This window comes from Oenanthe melanoleuca, chromosome 5 (assembly GCF_029582105.1).
Source record: "Oenanthe melanoleuca isolate GR-GAL-2019-014 chromosome 5, OMel1.0, whole genome shotgun sequence".
NCBI classification, from domain to species: Eukaryota; Metazoa; Chordata; class Aves; order Passeriformes; family Muscicapidae; genus Oenanthe; species Oenanthe melanoleuca.
In genome coordinates this window covers 25,646,928-25,664,909 of record NC_079339.1, presented here as the reverse complement: position 1 = coordinate 25,664,909, position 17,982 = coordinate 25,646,928, and the positions used below count along the sequence as shown (strand labels likewise).

At 39.9% G+C, this 17,982-nt stretch overlaps 1 protein-coding gene across 1 annotated transcript in view; it reads left to right on the top strand.

Moving 5' to 3' along the window:
- The first annotated feature begins 3,872 nt into the window (after positions 1 to 3,872).
- LOC130254083 (cytosolic phospholipase A2 epsilon-like) overlaps positions 3,873 to 17,982 on the top strand; it is a 34,933-nt gene continuing 20,823 nt past the window's right edge. Inside the window, 4 exon segments of the mRNA XM_056493309.1 lie at positions 3,873 to 4,025; positions 8,918 to 9,019; positions 9,339 to 9,425; positions 13,760 to 13,835. Coding sequence (XP_056349284.1) covers positions 3,873 to 4,025; positions 8,918 to 9,019; positions 9,339 to 9,425; positions 13,760 to 13,835 — 418 coding nt within the window.

Sequence of the window (17,982 nt, the reverse complement as noted above, 5' to 3'; positions counted from 1 at the left end):
CACAGTGCTGGTAACAGGGTGGGCTGCTGCTGGGGTGGCCTCTGTGGCTGCCAGCTGCATTTCAAGGCTAACACTATTAAAGCTTCAATTTTCAGCAGTACAGAAATAAAAGCATGACTAAATCCAGAGAACTGCCTTGAAGGAACAAGGAACACCCCTCCCTGTCACTGACACTTCTCTTCTGTAATCTAAAACTGAGAGCTGCACAGAGCACTGCTGTCCTTGGCTGGCCTGTCATTGCAGAAACACTGTGTCCTGCTCCCCCTGCCAGACTGATGATGCTGTTTAAAGCTTCAGAGTGACACAATTCAGACAAAGCACGCTGTGGGTATCTTTATCTACCTGTTTGGGAAGCAGAGATAAAATCCTCCATGTTAGCCTGCTAACAGTCTGACATCTAACAAGTCTAACAAGATGATCTGATGGTAAATCAGACTGTTACCTGCCGTGCAGTTACTGAAATGTCAGTCTTGATCATCTGTGGCTGGCCAAAGTCTGTATTGAAGAAAAATGATCCCTCTTCTATTATAGATATCAGGAATGGCAAAGTCACCACATTTCATGGAGCTTTGTTGTGGTGAGTGATCATCTTCCAGCAGTGGGTATGCACCTTGTTTCCAGCCTCATTTATTTTGGCCAGAGCCCAAATATTAGCACATTACATCTTTTCCTAGTACCTTAAAACCATTGCATAACCACTGTTTCTTTATTGGGATCAATTTTATAAAATATACCTAGTTTACATCCCAGTCTTCTTTCTGTCAAACCAGTAGACACAACCCTTCAAATTCAATTATAAACCCCCCTTTATTTGATGTATTGGGCTGTGTCTCTGCTCTTGCACTCTCTCCAATTCTTCATTGTCTCTTTATCAAATGCAGACTCCAGTACCCTTCCCACTACTGCTACACATTGCTTTGTTATTCTTGTATTCTTACATATAAATGAGTTCCCAGTTTCTATATCTAGAATCCAATTGTCCTCATTTGTCTTTAAAGGCTTCTGACAGGTTGTTTGTCTTCCATAAGGCTAGTCAGTTATTTTTTCCACACTCCAGTCTTCCCTTTCATATGGGGGAGTAAATTGTAACATGCATTTGGCAGTCCTTTCATCATTACTTGCACTCCAGTGCATTAGACTTTACCATGGTTAATCAGACCAGTCTATCAAGCAGCTCAGATAATTCTTTATGGTTGCCCTCTCCTTAGCATTACTCCATCAATCTTTGTTCTTCTGCAAATCTGGCCAGTCAGGGTGCCTTGCTTATTTCCAAAGCATTCATGAAAATGTTCAATAGAGTTTGAGGTGGGTAAACTCTTAAAAATTCCTCAAAATAAACCTTGTCATTGATACTTATCACTTAGGACTGCTTCTGAAATCAGTTAGAAAAAATATTCTTTACCTTCCTAATATATATTTTCTTTTCAGTCTTTGCATTAAAAAATCTTACTATCTTTTCACAATAGATTAAAAAAAAATGTGATATTTCAGGATAGAACAAAATCTGTTTCTTTGTATTGAAAAACACTATTTCCTACTTACTGGCTTCCAGAGAGAGCTCAGGGCTTACTAAAACTGCTCATCACCTTACAGGGAACCTCTGGCTGATGCTAACCCCAGAAAAATTTATTTTCCATGCAGTTACCTTGCATCACCCTTTTGCTATGCCATGCACATTTCTGGGAGGATATCCTGTAATTGCTTTGACATCCTTTGCAGCCTTATTGCACTCTGGTCACTTAAAGACAGCTTCAGTAACCTCCTTGCAAGATCAATGCATCCATAGGACAGCACATGTTTTGGTCTCTCAGTGGCACCACCTCTATAACATATCTAAAATAAGGAAATTAAAGAAGAAGTTCTGTGCATAGTCCAAATATAAGTAAGACTTCTGCCAAGTTTAATAAGGAAATAAAAAGAAAAATAAGGGCACAGTTATATCTGTTTATTAATATTGACTTCCACCAACTTACCTATCCTTTTTTCCTATTCTTTTATTTCCCAGCTACATGGTTCTTAAGCTCTTTACTGAACCATATTCATGGTTCAGTAGGCATTCAGTTCACATGCAAGGGAGGTAGGCCTCTTGCTTCTACCTTCATGCAAAATGTTTCAGACATAAATTTTTACTCTAAATCTCCCCTGGTGTTTTTATGCACACACACATGCACACACCCTTATATATGGAGTTTGGTTGGGTGGAACCATCTGCTGTCCAGATAGTAAATGGTACTAGTTAATGACTGTCCTAAGGCCAACTAATTGCACATCAGCAATCTTTTTTTGGCAAAACACTCCCTTGTGTGGTGGAGTGCAGTTTTCAGTGTATAATTGCTTTGTATGCTGAAAGTTATATATAATATAAACATGCATACATTAACAAACGCTGTACAAAATGTATGTAGCTTGAAATCAACTCTTCATTTAACACAGGTATTTCTATCAGCTACTTCAGGGATGATGGAGCATTTGGCATGCATCACTACCATCCCACATTTTGAGGAATAGCAAGAGAACCCAGAGTGATAATATATGCTAATTGATTTTTAGTTAGTCAGACATTGTGTTCATTATGGCAATGGCAGCCAGGGTAAACAAAATACTGGCACATTACTACATCCTCCTTGCTGCTTTTTAAAATTGGCACAACATTCACATTCTTTCTGTAGTTCTGCAGTATACCAGGAATTAAAATAGCTGAAGCATAGAGAGTCAAAAGTCACAGCCTATAGTTTTAGAAACTAATTGGTAAGAATGATCTCTGTTCTCTTATTAGATGTTGTATGACTACGTGGTCATTTTCATTATTTATTGATGAAACATGGGAAGTGGCTTCTTTTTGAACATAGAATATAAGTGTTTTATTATCATCCCTGATTGAGCTGCCTAATTAGTAATTTTTTTGTTTTTTATATGAAGTAGTAAGTCCAAACCTGTGATAGCATTTTGCTTTCTCTTCATAAACATTTCCTTTTTATTTGCACACATGAGCTTGTTATTGTCTTGGACTTACGGAAATGCAGCAAATAATTAATTTTCCTTTCATGTCTTATCTGTGCAATGTGATCTGAGTAGGTTTTCCTTGTTACATCACATAGGATCAAAATATCAAACCCATGTGAGAGTTTATGCAAGAGCTGTTTAGACAGGTTTCCACATGCTTTTGTAACGTGTGGCTCCCTTGCATTTATTATAATGGAGATTCAGCAATGGTTGCCACTAAGAATTTGTTCTTCTTTAATCTGTGTTTTCTTGACCTGACCTAGGAGTCATGCTTGACTTTGATGTCTGTGAGTTTTTGCACAGTATAATGTTGCAATGGTGATTTAATTTAGCATGTAATAGGATGTACTTACATAGTTGCCTATCTCGATCTCCTGGAGAATGTTTCTTTCCTTACGCATTTCTGAAACACTTCCTTTAAGATGTTTTGCAATGGTTTCTTTAAAGTGTTTCCATACAGAGCTGTTGACATAGTTTAATCTTTGTGATCATCCCTTTTGTGAGTAAGCAGCCACACTAGATTGATGCACAGGTTTGTATTTTATCCAGCTGGAACACGTGGAATGATGGTGAGACTCTCTTGCACACCAGTCCCAAATTCTCCCATACTTGGCTCCACAGACAACTGTGAAGCCTTTTAGAGTCCCAGAGAAATGGCATTGTTTTGTGAATACCCATGTGGAGTCATGTTTGTAGCAACACTGAGACCTCATCCCACAGGCAGCTGGCATGGGGCATGTGTGATAGCTCAGAACCACGGGCAGCTTTGACTCCCAGCAGAGCCTGGGGTTGTTGAGCACTGCTTACATGACCTACCAGGTGCCCTGGAAAGGCTATCACTGCATCTTCCCCGTGACAGCACGCTGTATATGGGGCAAGATGGGCTGCCATGCGCACCAGCTCAGATTGTGCAATGCACGAACAGCACACGAGGGAGATACTGCAAGAGCTTCTGCAACAGCCAGGCCTTTCTCATACAGGGAACAGGCACAAGGAATTGCAGCACTGCAAGATGAGCTGGAGTGAGTACATCACCTAACCCTGTGCTTCCTTTTCAGCTGGCAGATGGGATGGGAAATGCCCACAGTGGCTGCAGCCTTTCCTCATCTGGGTATGCCATCCCTAAGGCTGTCCTCTCCTCACAGCTTGTGTATTCTCACCAGGGCTCTCATACCAGAAACACCTGCATCAGATGTGGGCTGTTCTACTGTTCTACTGTCTTTGGTAACACAGAAAATGACAGAAAAATTAGTAATTCCATTATACCAAATCCTGAAGCATTGCCGTGTTAAGAAGAGCAGTCTCCTGATGTGTGCTGAAACATGCTGGCTATACATCACTTGGCTGGAAAGGCAATGTGCTCAGAAAGGTGCTGTGGCCACATTTTACTCTCTGGAGGTAAAAGAGACCCTGCTCAACAATAGGGAAATCTTGGAGGAACTGCCAGAATAGGGCTGAACTTGCCATCTGCATTGGGGTCCCTTTGATCTTGCCTGGGACTCTCAAATAGCAGTTCTCATGGGAAATAACATTTTTCTCTCTATAGTCAGGAAATGCTCTCTGGTAACCAACAGATTTACTCATCAATTAGTTTTTTTGTAATATACTTTATCCCTTGGAGCTAACTGCAATGAACACTGGAAATTCAAAGCTGATGATAGCCTCTGATGTCACATATGTTAGACTAGGATAGTAAACTCAAGGGCATTTTGTTACGTTGAGATTATGTTCTGTAAAAGAATAAGCAAACAACCCTGCAAATATGATGTACTATCAGTATTTGTCCAGGACATTAAGTACTTGTTGGAGAGTTTCTGAAATATTTTCTGAATACAGATTTTTTTCTGAGTCTGACTGAAGTTAGCATACATGTAACAACAGATAGATATGTATATATTCCTTTTTTTTCATGGAGTGGAGCATACAGAGACCTTTTAAAACCTATTTAATATTTCTAGTGGATAGAAATGCTCCTTTTTCTGCTGATTTTACCTTATGGTCCAAATTTTCTCAAGCCATTTCATGTTTCTATGCTAATGTCTTCATGGTTTTGTGGTAGACTCAGCAGTGTTAGATTAACAGTTGGTCTCAATGGACTTAGAGCTCTTTTCCAACCTAAAAGATTCATTTTAGATTAATTAATAATTAATATGAATTGCAGATTAATATGTTTATGTATACCTTTCTCATGATGACATATATATCTATCTTGTTGAAATAAGGACCATGTGGGTCACCAGAAGCAGCTGTGTGGATCAGGGACAGTTTCACAATCATTGCCATATTAAAGCCTGATTCTTGTGTGTGATATTCAGCATTGCTCTCATGGGGATTGTTATGATATCTTGATTTTTTGGACTTGGACTTGAACATTTTGGCTTTTATTCAGGTGGGCCACAATGTAATAACACTTTTGATGCCTGAAGCATCACACTGATGGGCATTAGCTGCATTTACCTGTATCCCTGAATAGAACATAGATAGCTGTTTCTAGTAAAGAATACTAATTAGGAGTACAGCAGAAGGGCTTTCACTGAAGGTTCCTTCCTCCTGTGTTCAGAAAGGTGGTCTGAAAAATCTGAGAGGAATGTGTGCTGGAGCACCTGATGTCAAAAGCCCATGTATAGGGATGAGAGATAACCATCTACAGCCTGCATAGAAGTGAAAAGGATGGGAAAGAGGCTGAAAAGAGAAATCATGAAGAATGATTGATGAAAGTGGAAAGAAAACAAAAAATCTATCTCATCTTTTATTTGTCCTTAGCAGTCACTTTAATAAATATTTTAATAATTAAATCTGATCCAACTCAGGTCTTTGAGCATTAATGTTGAATTCCTAACTCAGTTATTGTTGTAGACCTAGAATGTGTTTATTGTAGTTTTACATACAAGTCTTGTATGATGTAGTCTTACATCATACAAGTCAGGGGAAAAAAATCATTGAAAAAGAAAAAAAACCTTAAATGAAAATAGTTTCAAGACAGAGCAACTTTGAGTGAATTGCATGCCACCACTAGCTCATCAGCTGGCTGACAGATCCCAAAATTGCCATAGGTGTGGTGTCTTGGGATGGCCCAGCAAAGTTTCTCTGTTCCTTGAGCTGCACTAAATGTATCATTTGACCACTGGGGCTCTTCCCACAAGTCAGGAGTGCATTTCCTCAAGAGTTGTTGCAGCCATCTCCTGTCAGTCTTTCCCTCTGACATTAAGCTGCACCAAAGAAAATATAGGTTGGAAAAATATAGGAAAAAGTTTTTTACAGAAAGAGTGATCAAGTACTGGAACTGTCTGCCTGGGGAGTCACATCCCTGGATGTGTTTTAAAAAAGACTGGATGTGGCACTCAGTGCCCTGGTTTAGCTGGGGTGTCAGGGCATGGGTTGGACTTGAGGATCTTGGAGGCCTCTCCCAATGTAGTGATTCTGTGATTCTGTGATTCTGTAATTCTGTGATTCCCCATTTGTCCCAAACTTGTCTCAGATGCTTATAAAGCTGCTGCTGAACTTCTGCAGATTGCAGCCAGGGGTTTCACTGAAAAACCAGCTTGATATTGCTCCCTTCATGCACCTGGACATGAGCAGTCCCAAGTCAGGCTGCCTGCTTTACCACCACAGGGGTCTTTGGTGATCCTGGACCTGAATACATCTGGAAGTTTGTACTGGCACTAGTCACATCGAATTTTGCATTCTCTGCCACCTTGGTAATCACAAAACCTCTTCTTTGTTATTTGAACAGATACCAGAGAGGATTTTTCATTTATATGCTAATAGAGCTTTGGCCCAAGGGTATTTTGGAGCTTCACATTGCAAGAGGGTGAATCACGTGCTAACAACAAAACCAGGTTCCTCAATGTCAGGCTCCCTCAGCATCAGGGACTTTGGAAACAAGTGACTAAAGAGGGCATGCTGATTACCCAGGGTGGGATTCATCTCAGCTGTGTTCAGACATTCAGAAGCTAGGTGCCAAGTTTGGTGTTTTGGGGTTTTTTTTTTGTTTTGTTTTTTGTCCACTCAATACAGAGAAAGTAGAACCAGCTTCTAGTATGAGTTTAGCATTCAGAAGATTTAATGGTCAAGTGTATCCTAAGTGCACACCTTGTGAAAAGGATGTGTTTGCCTCAAAAGGAATAGTGCTTCATAGCAAAAAGCAATTTTGAACTTTGAACTAATTTAGGAAATTCAATACCAGTGCCAGCTTTGAGTCAAAGGTACCTTTGGCTACCTCTGACTTCAGCTTAAAGAACAGGTATTTCATATAGGGAAGGCTTGAGTCAGGAAAGAAAAGTTAGTTATTAGGCAACAAGCAGCTCTTAGTCAGCTTCCTAAGAGATGCTGAAGGCTTCTTCCCCCACCTCATTTCCTTTTGTCTTAAAAGCAAAGGTGCAATATGACAATGTAAATGAAAACAGGATCTAATGCAAAAACCCCACACCCATTAGCTTCCATACATTTCAGAAACAAGCCTTGATCTGACAACCTTTGTGAGGCACAGTTACAAAGGAATTGTAACACATGTTCTCATATCTTGGCTGTGATACTGAAACCCTTCTAGGCACTTCATCCAGGGACACAGGTACGTTGTAGAAGAAGAAAGAGAAAATGTGTGTGCTTTAATGTACATGGACATGTATGGCATATGCCATGTCAGATGATCAGATTGTCTTAGCTTGTTCTTGTAAGAACAACTTCTCATATTGATTCCACTGTTCACATAAGGAAAGTATGTAATGAAACTTCTAGAAGTCACTGGGTTTGTGTCTAGTTTCTGTTACTCAAGGTGCTAGCACAAAACTCATAGCCAGAGTCAGAGTGGCAGTGATTTCACACCTATGCCCATCTCTAAGAGGAAGCAGGATGCTTTGTCATCCCATTAATCTCAAGTTCTTTCATAAGTACTAATTTTAATCATTCAGGAGGACTTTCAGTGCAAACGTGTGCATGCCTAGTAATGCTTGCATAATGTCTTAGAAAATTTAATCACTGAGCTTCCTAGAGGTGTGCTAAACACATGCAGATTTTCATTAGATTAAAAAAAATTCCAACAAAAGATGTTGGATCAGTCCATTAAATTACAATAATCTATAATAGTGTCCAGCCAGATGACAATTTCAAAACAGTTGCTAAGAAATCTGAACCTTTTTTGCATCAGAAATTGATATTGTAGTTTGTGGAAACATTTAATGATTTTTTTCAAGGTGAAATGTTTGAACCTCATTTAAATTTGTTAAGCTGTATGATGTACTAAATGTGAAGCCCAGAAATAAGGACACTTCAAATGGAGAAATGATACAATGTGGTTTAGGGACCAGAGAAATGTTATTTATTTAATTTCTTTAAATTTCTTAATTCTTTAACGTCTTTTGAGATAGAGCAGTACAAAAAAAATGAGTGTGTACACAGAAATCATGAGGCAACAGCATTTTTAAGGGAAAAATGTTCCTTCAAAAGAACTCTTATTATCTTCATATGTAAATGTCTCCATTCTAATGATCATCTCCATAGCTGTTCTTAAATTTATTTTTTATTAAGGATGTACTCATGTATGGAATTCAGGTGTTTGCATGGAGAAAATATGTTGATGTGTTTATCAGGCTATTGCTATGCCCACTTTTAGAATATCACTGTAAGTCTCTCTCACATGGATGGTCTCTATCATATCATCAGTCAGGTTACAGCAGCCACTGCATCTCCTGGAGCCCCAGGTGGGAGCAGTTTTGTCCCTCAGCAGGCTCTGCTCAGCCACAAGAGCTGCAGATAGGAGTGCTCACACCTGGCAGCAGCTGCTCTCTGGACAAATAATGTGGGTGGGAAATTTCCCTGTTTCAGAAATCCTGGAGGGGTGGAGCTCTGACTCAGTGCAATAAAACACCTGTTCAGCAACTTCTGAGACTTCTTCAAGATTGTAAATTTGTTCCAGGAGGCACTGGCACCTGTGGAGCCCAGTGCTAAGGTGCCATTCCCAGCAGCTGCTGTTAATGTAGCAGCGATCTCGATGGCATCAACCTCTGCCTTGCCTCAGGTAAGTGGAGAGCACAACAACCCTGGCAGGAGTCTTGGGGTTTTAGACTTGCCCCTGATCTACAACAAGTCAAGTCCCCTGTTATCTATAGGACATAAATTTCCAGGAAAACAAGACTGTCCTTTCTTGGGTATTTGCAGTTACCAGGACCTGGAGTCAGAATCTTTCCATCCAGCACAGAGCTGGTACACTCATTTTATTCACCACCATGAGGAGGGGCAAATTGCCTGGTGCACATTGGAATGCTACAGTGGGGAATTGAAATAAGTAAAAACCAATTGATCTTTGCTCTCTTTTTCATCCCCTCTTCTTCCCTCAGCAGCATTCAAGCAGAAAATCAAGTCCCTTGGAAAATGAAGAAAGAAAATGGATGATGCACTGTGTATCCCCAAGTGATGATGCTAAGGTACCATATTTCAACACACTAAGAATATGGGGGACTAAACTAATACTTTTTTGAGAAGGGTAGGATCTTTTTTCCACCCCAGATTTGGTTATTAAAGATTCACATTGTTATGTAGAAATAGAAATATTTAATGAAAGAAAATTTTATTTAGATACAACATCTGCATAGTATTAATAACATAATGTGTTGTTAACATGGTTTTACTCCTTAGAGAAATCCCTTAGTGAAAATATTCTCAATCTGCTGTTAAAATGAGACTGACTTTGCATTCTTCTAATGCTTGCTATTGACTTAATGGAGCTCCAGAACAAGAGAAGGATGTTGGCAGAGTTGGAAAGTCAGAGCATGGTTGTTGGTGAACCTTTGGGGTTTGGTCATTAATGCCAGTTTTCAGAACAAGTGCTTGTTTTGTTCCCTGTGCAGCTCTTCACAATGAAAGAACAACTCCAGTAACCCTTGCAGGCCCTCTGGAACAGATATGGTTCTATCAAACACATAGCAGCTCTATCAGTGATGGTTCTTGCTGCTGGCATTGTGTCAAACTGCCCCAAAGTAAAACATGGGGGCTCCAAACAAAAAGAAAATTTACTTTTGATGGCATCTTAAATGATGTGTGATTCAAGTATCTATAGTTCATATATGCTTGGTTGCTTGTTTTTGTTTGTTTTATTTTAATGTAACCAGTCCAGCAAATGAACAGAAAACTACATTGTCTTGCCTATGTATGTCACAACCTTATCAAGCTGATTGATCAAACTGATCTCTTGTTAACAGCATGCTGGCAGCTCCTGCAGATGGGTATTAGTGTACAAAAGGTACAAACTACCAGTGGGGAGTGAAACTTGCTGTAAATGGCAAAGTAGCATAACCAAAACTGACATGGCATCTAGGTGCTCCTAATTTGCTCTGTGTGTGTGTGCTAAAGCTCAGCAACAGAATGTACTAAAGCAGGAAAAGCAGCTGTTGGGGAAAACAATGACCCAATCTCCTCAGCAGTTTTGTAATGATTTAATGAATTCATACTGAAGTTCTGTTTTGATTTAGAATATCCATGGCTAAAAGCAACCAACCCCTCTTTACCACTTACACAGTTATATTTACATAAAGATTGTTAGGATCCAGCATGTTTTAGAACATACATGAATTAATATTAAAAAAAAAAAAAAAAAATCCTGTGGCCATAAACTCCTGCATATGGGGGCTATGGGACCCTTTCCACAGCTTCAGTTCATTATTCATGCCATAATTTCTCTGTGCCAAATGAAATTCTGAAAGTTCTGTTTGCTGTCCACAGGTGTTTAACAACAAAACATTCTCAGACACTCTATATTTATCTCCTGGCTTGGAATGTATCTTCTCTCCTCTGTAATAAATCTTGGCAGAAAACTGGCATTAAAGGCACAGACTTGTCTAAACTGGCCAATATCTGCCTCTTACAGGTACTTGGTTTCCTAGTTGGCTTTTGGTAATTGCCTCAATTTTTGCAGGTTATAACTTGCCTTCTTCAACAGGAGGATAATCATTAGTAGAGAGCTATTAGAAAGGATAACATGCTTGTAGCAGACCTTGAGTTCCAGAAGAACCAAACAGCTACAAAGCTTTCCTTAATGCAAATGCTCAAACATTTGCCTAAGTACTTGTTTCAATTTGAGAGGACTTTGCATAGCTGTGTGATAAACTGAATAATTACTGGATTTGGTTTAGAAAGATATGCCTGGGGCTGTGCATGGAATTTATCTGCTAAATATGCTCCACTGCTAAATTTTCAGGAAACTTTAACAACAATTCACAACTGTGTGGAGGTGGCTCAGCCTGTGTTCTGATAATGCTGAGATATTAATTCTCCTGTTTAGAACACAGCCATGTAAAATATCCTGTGCTTTACATATGACTTTGAACAACAGTGATTAATTTATTTTTTAGTCTTGGTATTCACCCACCCAGAAGCTGAGATATTCTATTCTTTGTAGCCTGATGAAGAGAAAGCATTTTTTTGGCCCACTTGTTGTTTTGGGTGTGTTGCTTCTGTACCTCACAGCAAAAAGTGTTAGCATTTTAACCTGTCAGCTCACTGAAGACATCCTGATATGGTTCCTGGTCATAAGCTTGAGCTCATGGACAAGTCTAATGGTTTTATTAGGCACTGGCTTCTATTTCATGTGCCTTTCAATTACCCAGCATTTTATAAAAACATCAATCTTGCTGTTTTATTGGACTACTTCATAGCCTGGAAATTACTGCATTTTTTGTGCAATTTCCTTTTATGACCTTCATGTCTTTCATTCTTATAGAGATGGAAATTATTTGAGAGGTGAAGCTAAATATTTTCATGATGGATATCCCATGGTCCAATGCTCTACACACTTCAACAGATGTACTGTCTTGTCTCACTAATTTCTTCTGCTTTGACCTTTTTATCAGTCCTTGACTTTTGTCACAGTAGCAGCACCTTTGTATGTACTTTCATTTATTTCACTGGAGACTTTCTCCCTGTTATTTTAATTGAAGTTTCTCAGAAAATAGATAACATCTCCTAATTGCTTCATCATCTTCAACCAGCTCTCTTCTATTTCACTTCAGATTCTTTTCCAAACGTTGGTCATTAGCTTTCATAGCAGCTTCTTCCTTTGGCCACCCTTCTTGTTGATGTTTCACATTGTGATTTTACTAAGACTTACTGATCCATTTGTCTTCTGCCATTATCTGAACTTCTCCTTGAGTTTTTTGTGAATGTCAGTGACCACCTACCTATTGGTCACTGAAGTGGCCACCTGTTTCTTGACCCACTTTATACTGTGCCTTCAGTATTATTTGTCTGAATATCTTTTTACAAATACACAAGTGGCATCATAATAAGTTTGGCCATTTTGGCCTTGCTACTAGAACTGCAAGCATTCCCCTGTTTCTTAATCTGCTTCATTTTAATGCTCTAATATTTTGTTTTCATTAATGCTTTGCTCAGAAGTCCTTTAAGAATTCCTAATGATTTCATAGCCTGACTAACTCAAGGTGACTTTTTAAAGTACATCTTATTTATAGATATACTATTTATACTTTCCCCTTTTATTGGAGATACTCAATTCAGGATCTGCTGATAACATATTTGTATGCAGATTAAAGCTCTTCACGTTGCAGTAGCATTCAGACCTTGGGATTTGAGAGAGTTTGCATTTTCTTTCCCCTGCAGAGCCTCATCCTCAGATATTCACTGCACTCATTTTATGTCACTCCTATCTAACAAGACCTGTTACTACTATAATTATACATCAACTGCAGAACTTATTACTCAGTACCATCTGAAATTCCTGAAATTCCCCCTTTTTGTCTGCTTCTGTTCCTACACAGGGAGAGAGGGAGCCATCCCCAGTACTGATTTACCCTTTGCTTTCAGTCCCTTCAGTACAACCATGATCCAACTCTCTTTCCTTTCCATAAGCTTGAGCTGTTTTGATAAATTTTCCCCAACTGCTCCCACAGTTAGAGAATCAATATAACCACCTGTGCTGCAGCCATAGTAAATACTGTCTGTTTTCTCCTCCTTTTTGTGGCATTCTGCTTGCTCTAGCTGCTGCTGGGAGGAGCATATTCTCTGAAGATGTGAAATCCATCAAGCACACGTGATTGTCACAGCTTTACAGACCCACATGGTCAGACCTGGCACCTTCAACAAGGAATTGGAGGTAGCCTTCTTTAAGTGAAGGGTTGTAGTCAAAACTATGCCATGTCTATCAATCAGATTAACCATCCTTGGTATGGAAAACCTCTGTTCCCAAACTTGGAGTGTTTGTCCCAAGCTGTGTGTTGTGTAGTCCTGAGACATTCCCTAAGGTGCTAACATTCATCCTTAGTCATCTCTCTCTCATGAAAATGGTTCTTTTAAAAGCAAGCAAGAAAACATTAAGAGACCCATCTCTTTCCCCCCTTCTCTTCAATTATCCAAACACTGCATTAAAAGAAGAACCTTGATTCTACCAACAGCACAACACAGGCTGTTGGTCAACAGCAAAGCAAATTTGAAGGATCTCTGATTTCTGGATTCACTGAATGTTGTCTTCATACTGGCTGCTGATGGTAGTGTACAATTTAATGTTACTGGCTAAATCAACTTTTTCAGCTTTTTTATGCCATCTTAACTTTTCTATTCATCCTGTCTTTCCACACCTTCTCTTTGTGCTTAGATAGCTACAGGCTTTAGGGGCCAATGAAATTTGTGGAGAAAGTTTATGCCTATTTATGCTGCCTATTACATTTTTGTTTGGTTACATTACAGTCAATACACATATTCAAAACTTTAAAATACATCTCCTTTATTGGTTTGTTTGGGTTTTTTTCAGCAGGAAGAAATGACACCTTACTCCTTGCTTACTGTAAGAATCATAAAGTTGAAAAATGCTCATCAAGCAGATTTTTGTAAGTACCAGATTTTTTATTGATGTTATATCATTCTCAAATTACTGTCTCAGCTCCTGTTTGAGCTAGATACTGCACAAATGAAAAACACAGAAGTCACAATAGCTAAGAAATCACAGCTGAAGGCAATTTATGCCACAAAATCTCTATTTGCAATTTCAGAGGTTTTTTCACATTATTTATCTGACAAGTTGGCTGTTTGAGGGGCTTGAAAATATCTTAATACTAGTTTTAACAGAGATGTTTATATAACATGTCCATGACAAATGCATAGAATATAGAGCTGAAATACTGACACAGCAGTCCCTCTTAATTCTTTGTTTGTCCTGAGCATCATGGCATCAGCTGACTCTTGCCCCCCAGTGAATGATGTCTAACAGAAATCTTCTGGGGACTGTGGTAGATTACATCTGACTGCAGTGTTCTGAAAATGTGTGATGCTTGGACAGCCCTTGCCTGGTGGTTCACATTCCCAGAGATTTTTCTCTGAGGATTTTCTCCTGCCATTCCTACATGTATCTCATGAACTTTGCACATCATTAATAACAGTTCTGCATATCCCTTTGCATACTGTTCTTCCTTCTCTTGTTTTACATTTTCTTTCCTTTTTGGGAGATCATGATGAAGTTTGCTGAAGCCATAACATCCTACAGATAAAATTTCTCACCATCTCTTTGTATTTCACTCACTTTGGTGTTTCAAGAGCATGGATGTCATCCTTGTCAATTTTCCAATCAAGTGAAGAGAATCGTTCTGTTCACATTATCTGTAATATTGGGTTGCAGAGAATAGAAAAAATACTATTTTTTTAGGTAAAGGTAAAATTAATTTCTGTTCCTTTTGAGAGCTATGAGACACTACAGGTATGTGCAAGGCCTCACCTTCATTCCTTTGAACTGTTGATTTAATTTCTCTTACTATCTATCACCTTTGATCTAGAATGAAAATTGAACAAGATAAGAACCATGATTCAGCTGCTTATGCAAGGGGATTGCACAAAGTAAAATGATGCTGCATTCTCAGAAAATAGTGTTACAGTTGTGACCTTGTTCTCCATCCTGAGGACAGGGAGATTTCTGAGAAGTCTCACTTAGTGAGATGCAGACATTTTGAAAATTCCTATTAGCACCAAAATGTGCACCCCTGGAGTAGAGCTCAAGACATGTGAGCTCAGTTTTTAGCTCTTTTTATGGACTTGTTGCATAGGAAGTTTAGGAAAATTTATACATCAAAATATTCTGTGCCTCCTTTGTCCTGTCTACAAAACATAGAATATCTTCTCCAACATATTTTGCCTCTTTCTTATCTATTTAGCTTATGTGCTCCTTTTGAATCTCCTACTATTGTGAAGAGATTTTAATTTAAGATGTTGGGTAAGGCCTAGAAACAGTGGGAAGTATCTTCAGATTCTTTTATTAATTACCAGTAAATAAGGCTTGGGGACCAGCTGGTGAAGAAAAATATGGCTTTTCTTTCTGTCAGTAATTCCCCAGCTCTGTGAGCCTGTTTGAGCCTGTTTTTTGAGGATGTCAGAGAACGAAGCGCTGTAGACCAGGATGCTGTTGAACAAGGAGGATAAACAAACATCATTTGTTGACTGAGTAGCAACCTACCTCTGCTTTCAAAGAGGTTGAGATCTCACAGGAAAAATAGTGTGATACTCTGCAATTTAAAAACTTCAGTAGGATTTTAAAAAGAGATATTGCAGCTTTCAAGAGCTTGATTTTGCACTGTTTTTGATGTTCTTTTAGCTTAACGTTTTTCATTTCAACATTTGAATGCATTTGAAGTATCAGGAAACTAAAATAACTAGACATGCTACTGTGTGATGCTTACCTAGCTTTTTCTCAGCAATGTGACCTTTGCCCTGGAAAACTGATCACAAGCATCTGATACAGATGCTGTCTGACTGAGACATCTGTAGAAGACTGACAATTTTTGTAGTGACATATTTCAGACTTCCCTAGATTTTCAGTTTCCCTGTGTCAAATCCAAGAACAAGCCACCTTTTCATTCAAGTGCAGCTGCTTCTGACTTGTTTTTTCTGCCTGCATGCTGCCTTGCCATCTTTTTCAGCATGTGCAGTGCTCCATTCCATGGTTTCCATTCCTCTGTTTGTTCCAAGTGCAGTCACACCAGGTCGTTTGGTCGTAGAGTTTCTACATTTTTCTTTTACTTGCTTGCCAAATCCTGGCTTCAGGGCACACCATCTTCTGTGTATTTCCACTGATATACCCCACTATCACATGCACACAGCTTGATTTTGGCTTTTTTTTTTTTTTTAAATATGCACCTCAAGATCCACGGGATGTGTGTTTCACAAGTCAAATGAAATCCAAGCTTATCCTGAAATCTGCTGTTACACCTTTGCCTTTGTAGAAAACACATGCTGACAGAGTTTGGCACACAAAGAACAAAATGAAACCGAAAAGAAAACAGTTCACTCCCCCTGAATGGGTCAATTGGCCCCTTTCACGTCCCTGCTGTCACCCCACCCCTTTTGCAGTCTCCTCTCTACTCCAGTGATGTTCCTCTCCAACATCTGCTTCATGCTCATATAATTGGTTTCTGTCCTGTCTTATCTTACCATGCAAATGCTCTTGGCAGACATGGGCTAATTATTTTCCACTGTACTCCTAACTAACCTTTATGCCAATTAGTAATCATGGGTCAGACTCAAATGTTTCTGGCACTCCCTGATCTCACTGTGGGCACTGGAGAGGACACCCAGATAGGATCACTCACACTCATCCTGCTGCCCTGCAGGCACTGAGTGTCATCACCAGGCTCCAGTGCTCTGTGCACCTGGGCTGTGGAGGTGGTGGGGGTACTAGAAAGGAATAAATTCTGTTAGAGTCTTGCAGTACTATTCCCCTCCTCAGTCCAAGACTGCGTGTAGCCTCCAGTAAAAGAATGACTTTTTAGGTCCTGGGTGTGTCCATTTGCTCCTTCTCAGCTGGAAGTCAGTGCTAGTGCCTGTACAAAAGCTCATGTTTCCTAACCCTATTCATGGTGTCACTTCTACAGAACTCCCCATATGTGGGAGGAATATCTGGTCAGGATGAGATGGCAGGGAAAATGGTGTGTTAGCTTCTCTTCTTGCTGCTGACCCCAATTCCTGTGAGTTTCACAAAAGAATGGAAAGGGAGCTGGGTGATGGGAGATGAGGATACGGGGCACAGACTCTCCAACACCTTCCAGCTGCTCTCCTTAAACAAGTGAGTTGTTGGGTGGGCACACAGAGCTGCACCAAGCTCCCAGCCTGGCCCCCTGGCACTGGCACTCACTTTATGGCAGCTCCCAAACCCCACAGCTGAAGCTGACACCTGTCCCTGCTCTAGGGACAAAGAGAGGATCAGTGAGGGGATCTGCCTGAAGCCCAGGCACCAGGAGAGGGGATTGGCCCTGAGACAGCAGAAGTGCAAGCAAACCTCTTCCAGGTCCTAGGACTGCACAGGTGAACAGACCTGCAGTTCCATCATCTCTCCAGCACTGCTCAGTGCCATGTGAAAGAGCAAAACTCTGCTGGGCTCCACTGGCTCTCACCTGATCCTGAGCGTCTGAGTGAAGAGCTCTCTGTGACAGAACTGCCCCCTGAGCTGGCAGCCTACATGGTACAGCTGATTCCCATCCCAAGAGATGCCCTTTGCTGCTGGAGTGCATGTCCAGGCTCACTCACACAGATGAGGTGTCAGGTCTGGCTTGATGCATTTAGCCCCACTAGTACTGACTTCCTGGACTGCAGAGGTGAATTTGAGATCTGTGTCCCAGTAAGAAATTACTTGGAGTGAGCTTCAAGTTGACAGGCACTTTTTTTTCTGGGACACAGTAACTTCTCTGAGAGACATCTTGCCAGATCAAGAGGCTGCCAGAGCTGAGTAGGAAAGTTAAAGTCTTGGGCTGAAATGTGACTGCACTCAGGTTTTTTTTCTGCTGTAGAAAACAGGCACATGTGCAAACTTTCTCAGTTGTGGAAACAAACCTTTTAGTTTTAGCTGTGATACCAGAAAAATCACTCTTCTTCCTCGACTCTTCCTTTTGTTTTCAGACCTTCCTTTGGTTTTTCACCTTTGAATGAAGAGAGACCTTACATAGTTATAAAAGAGGATCTCAGATACTCTGCTTTAAGATCTTATGAAATGATTTT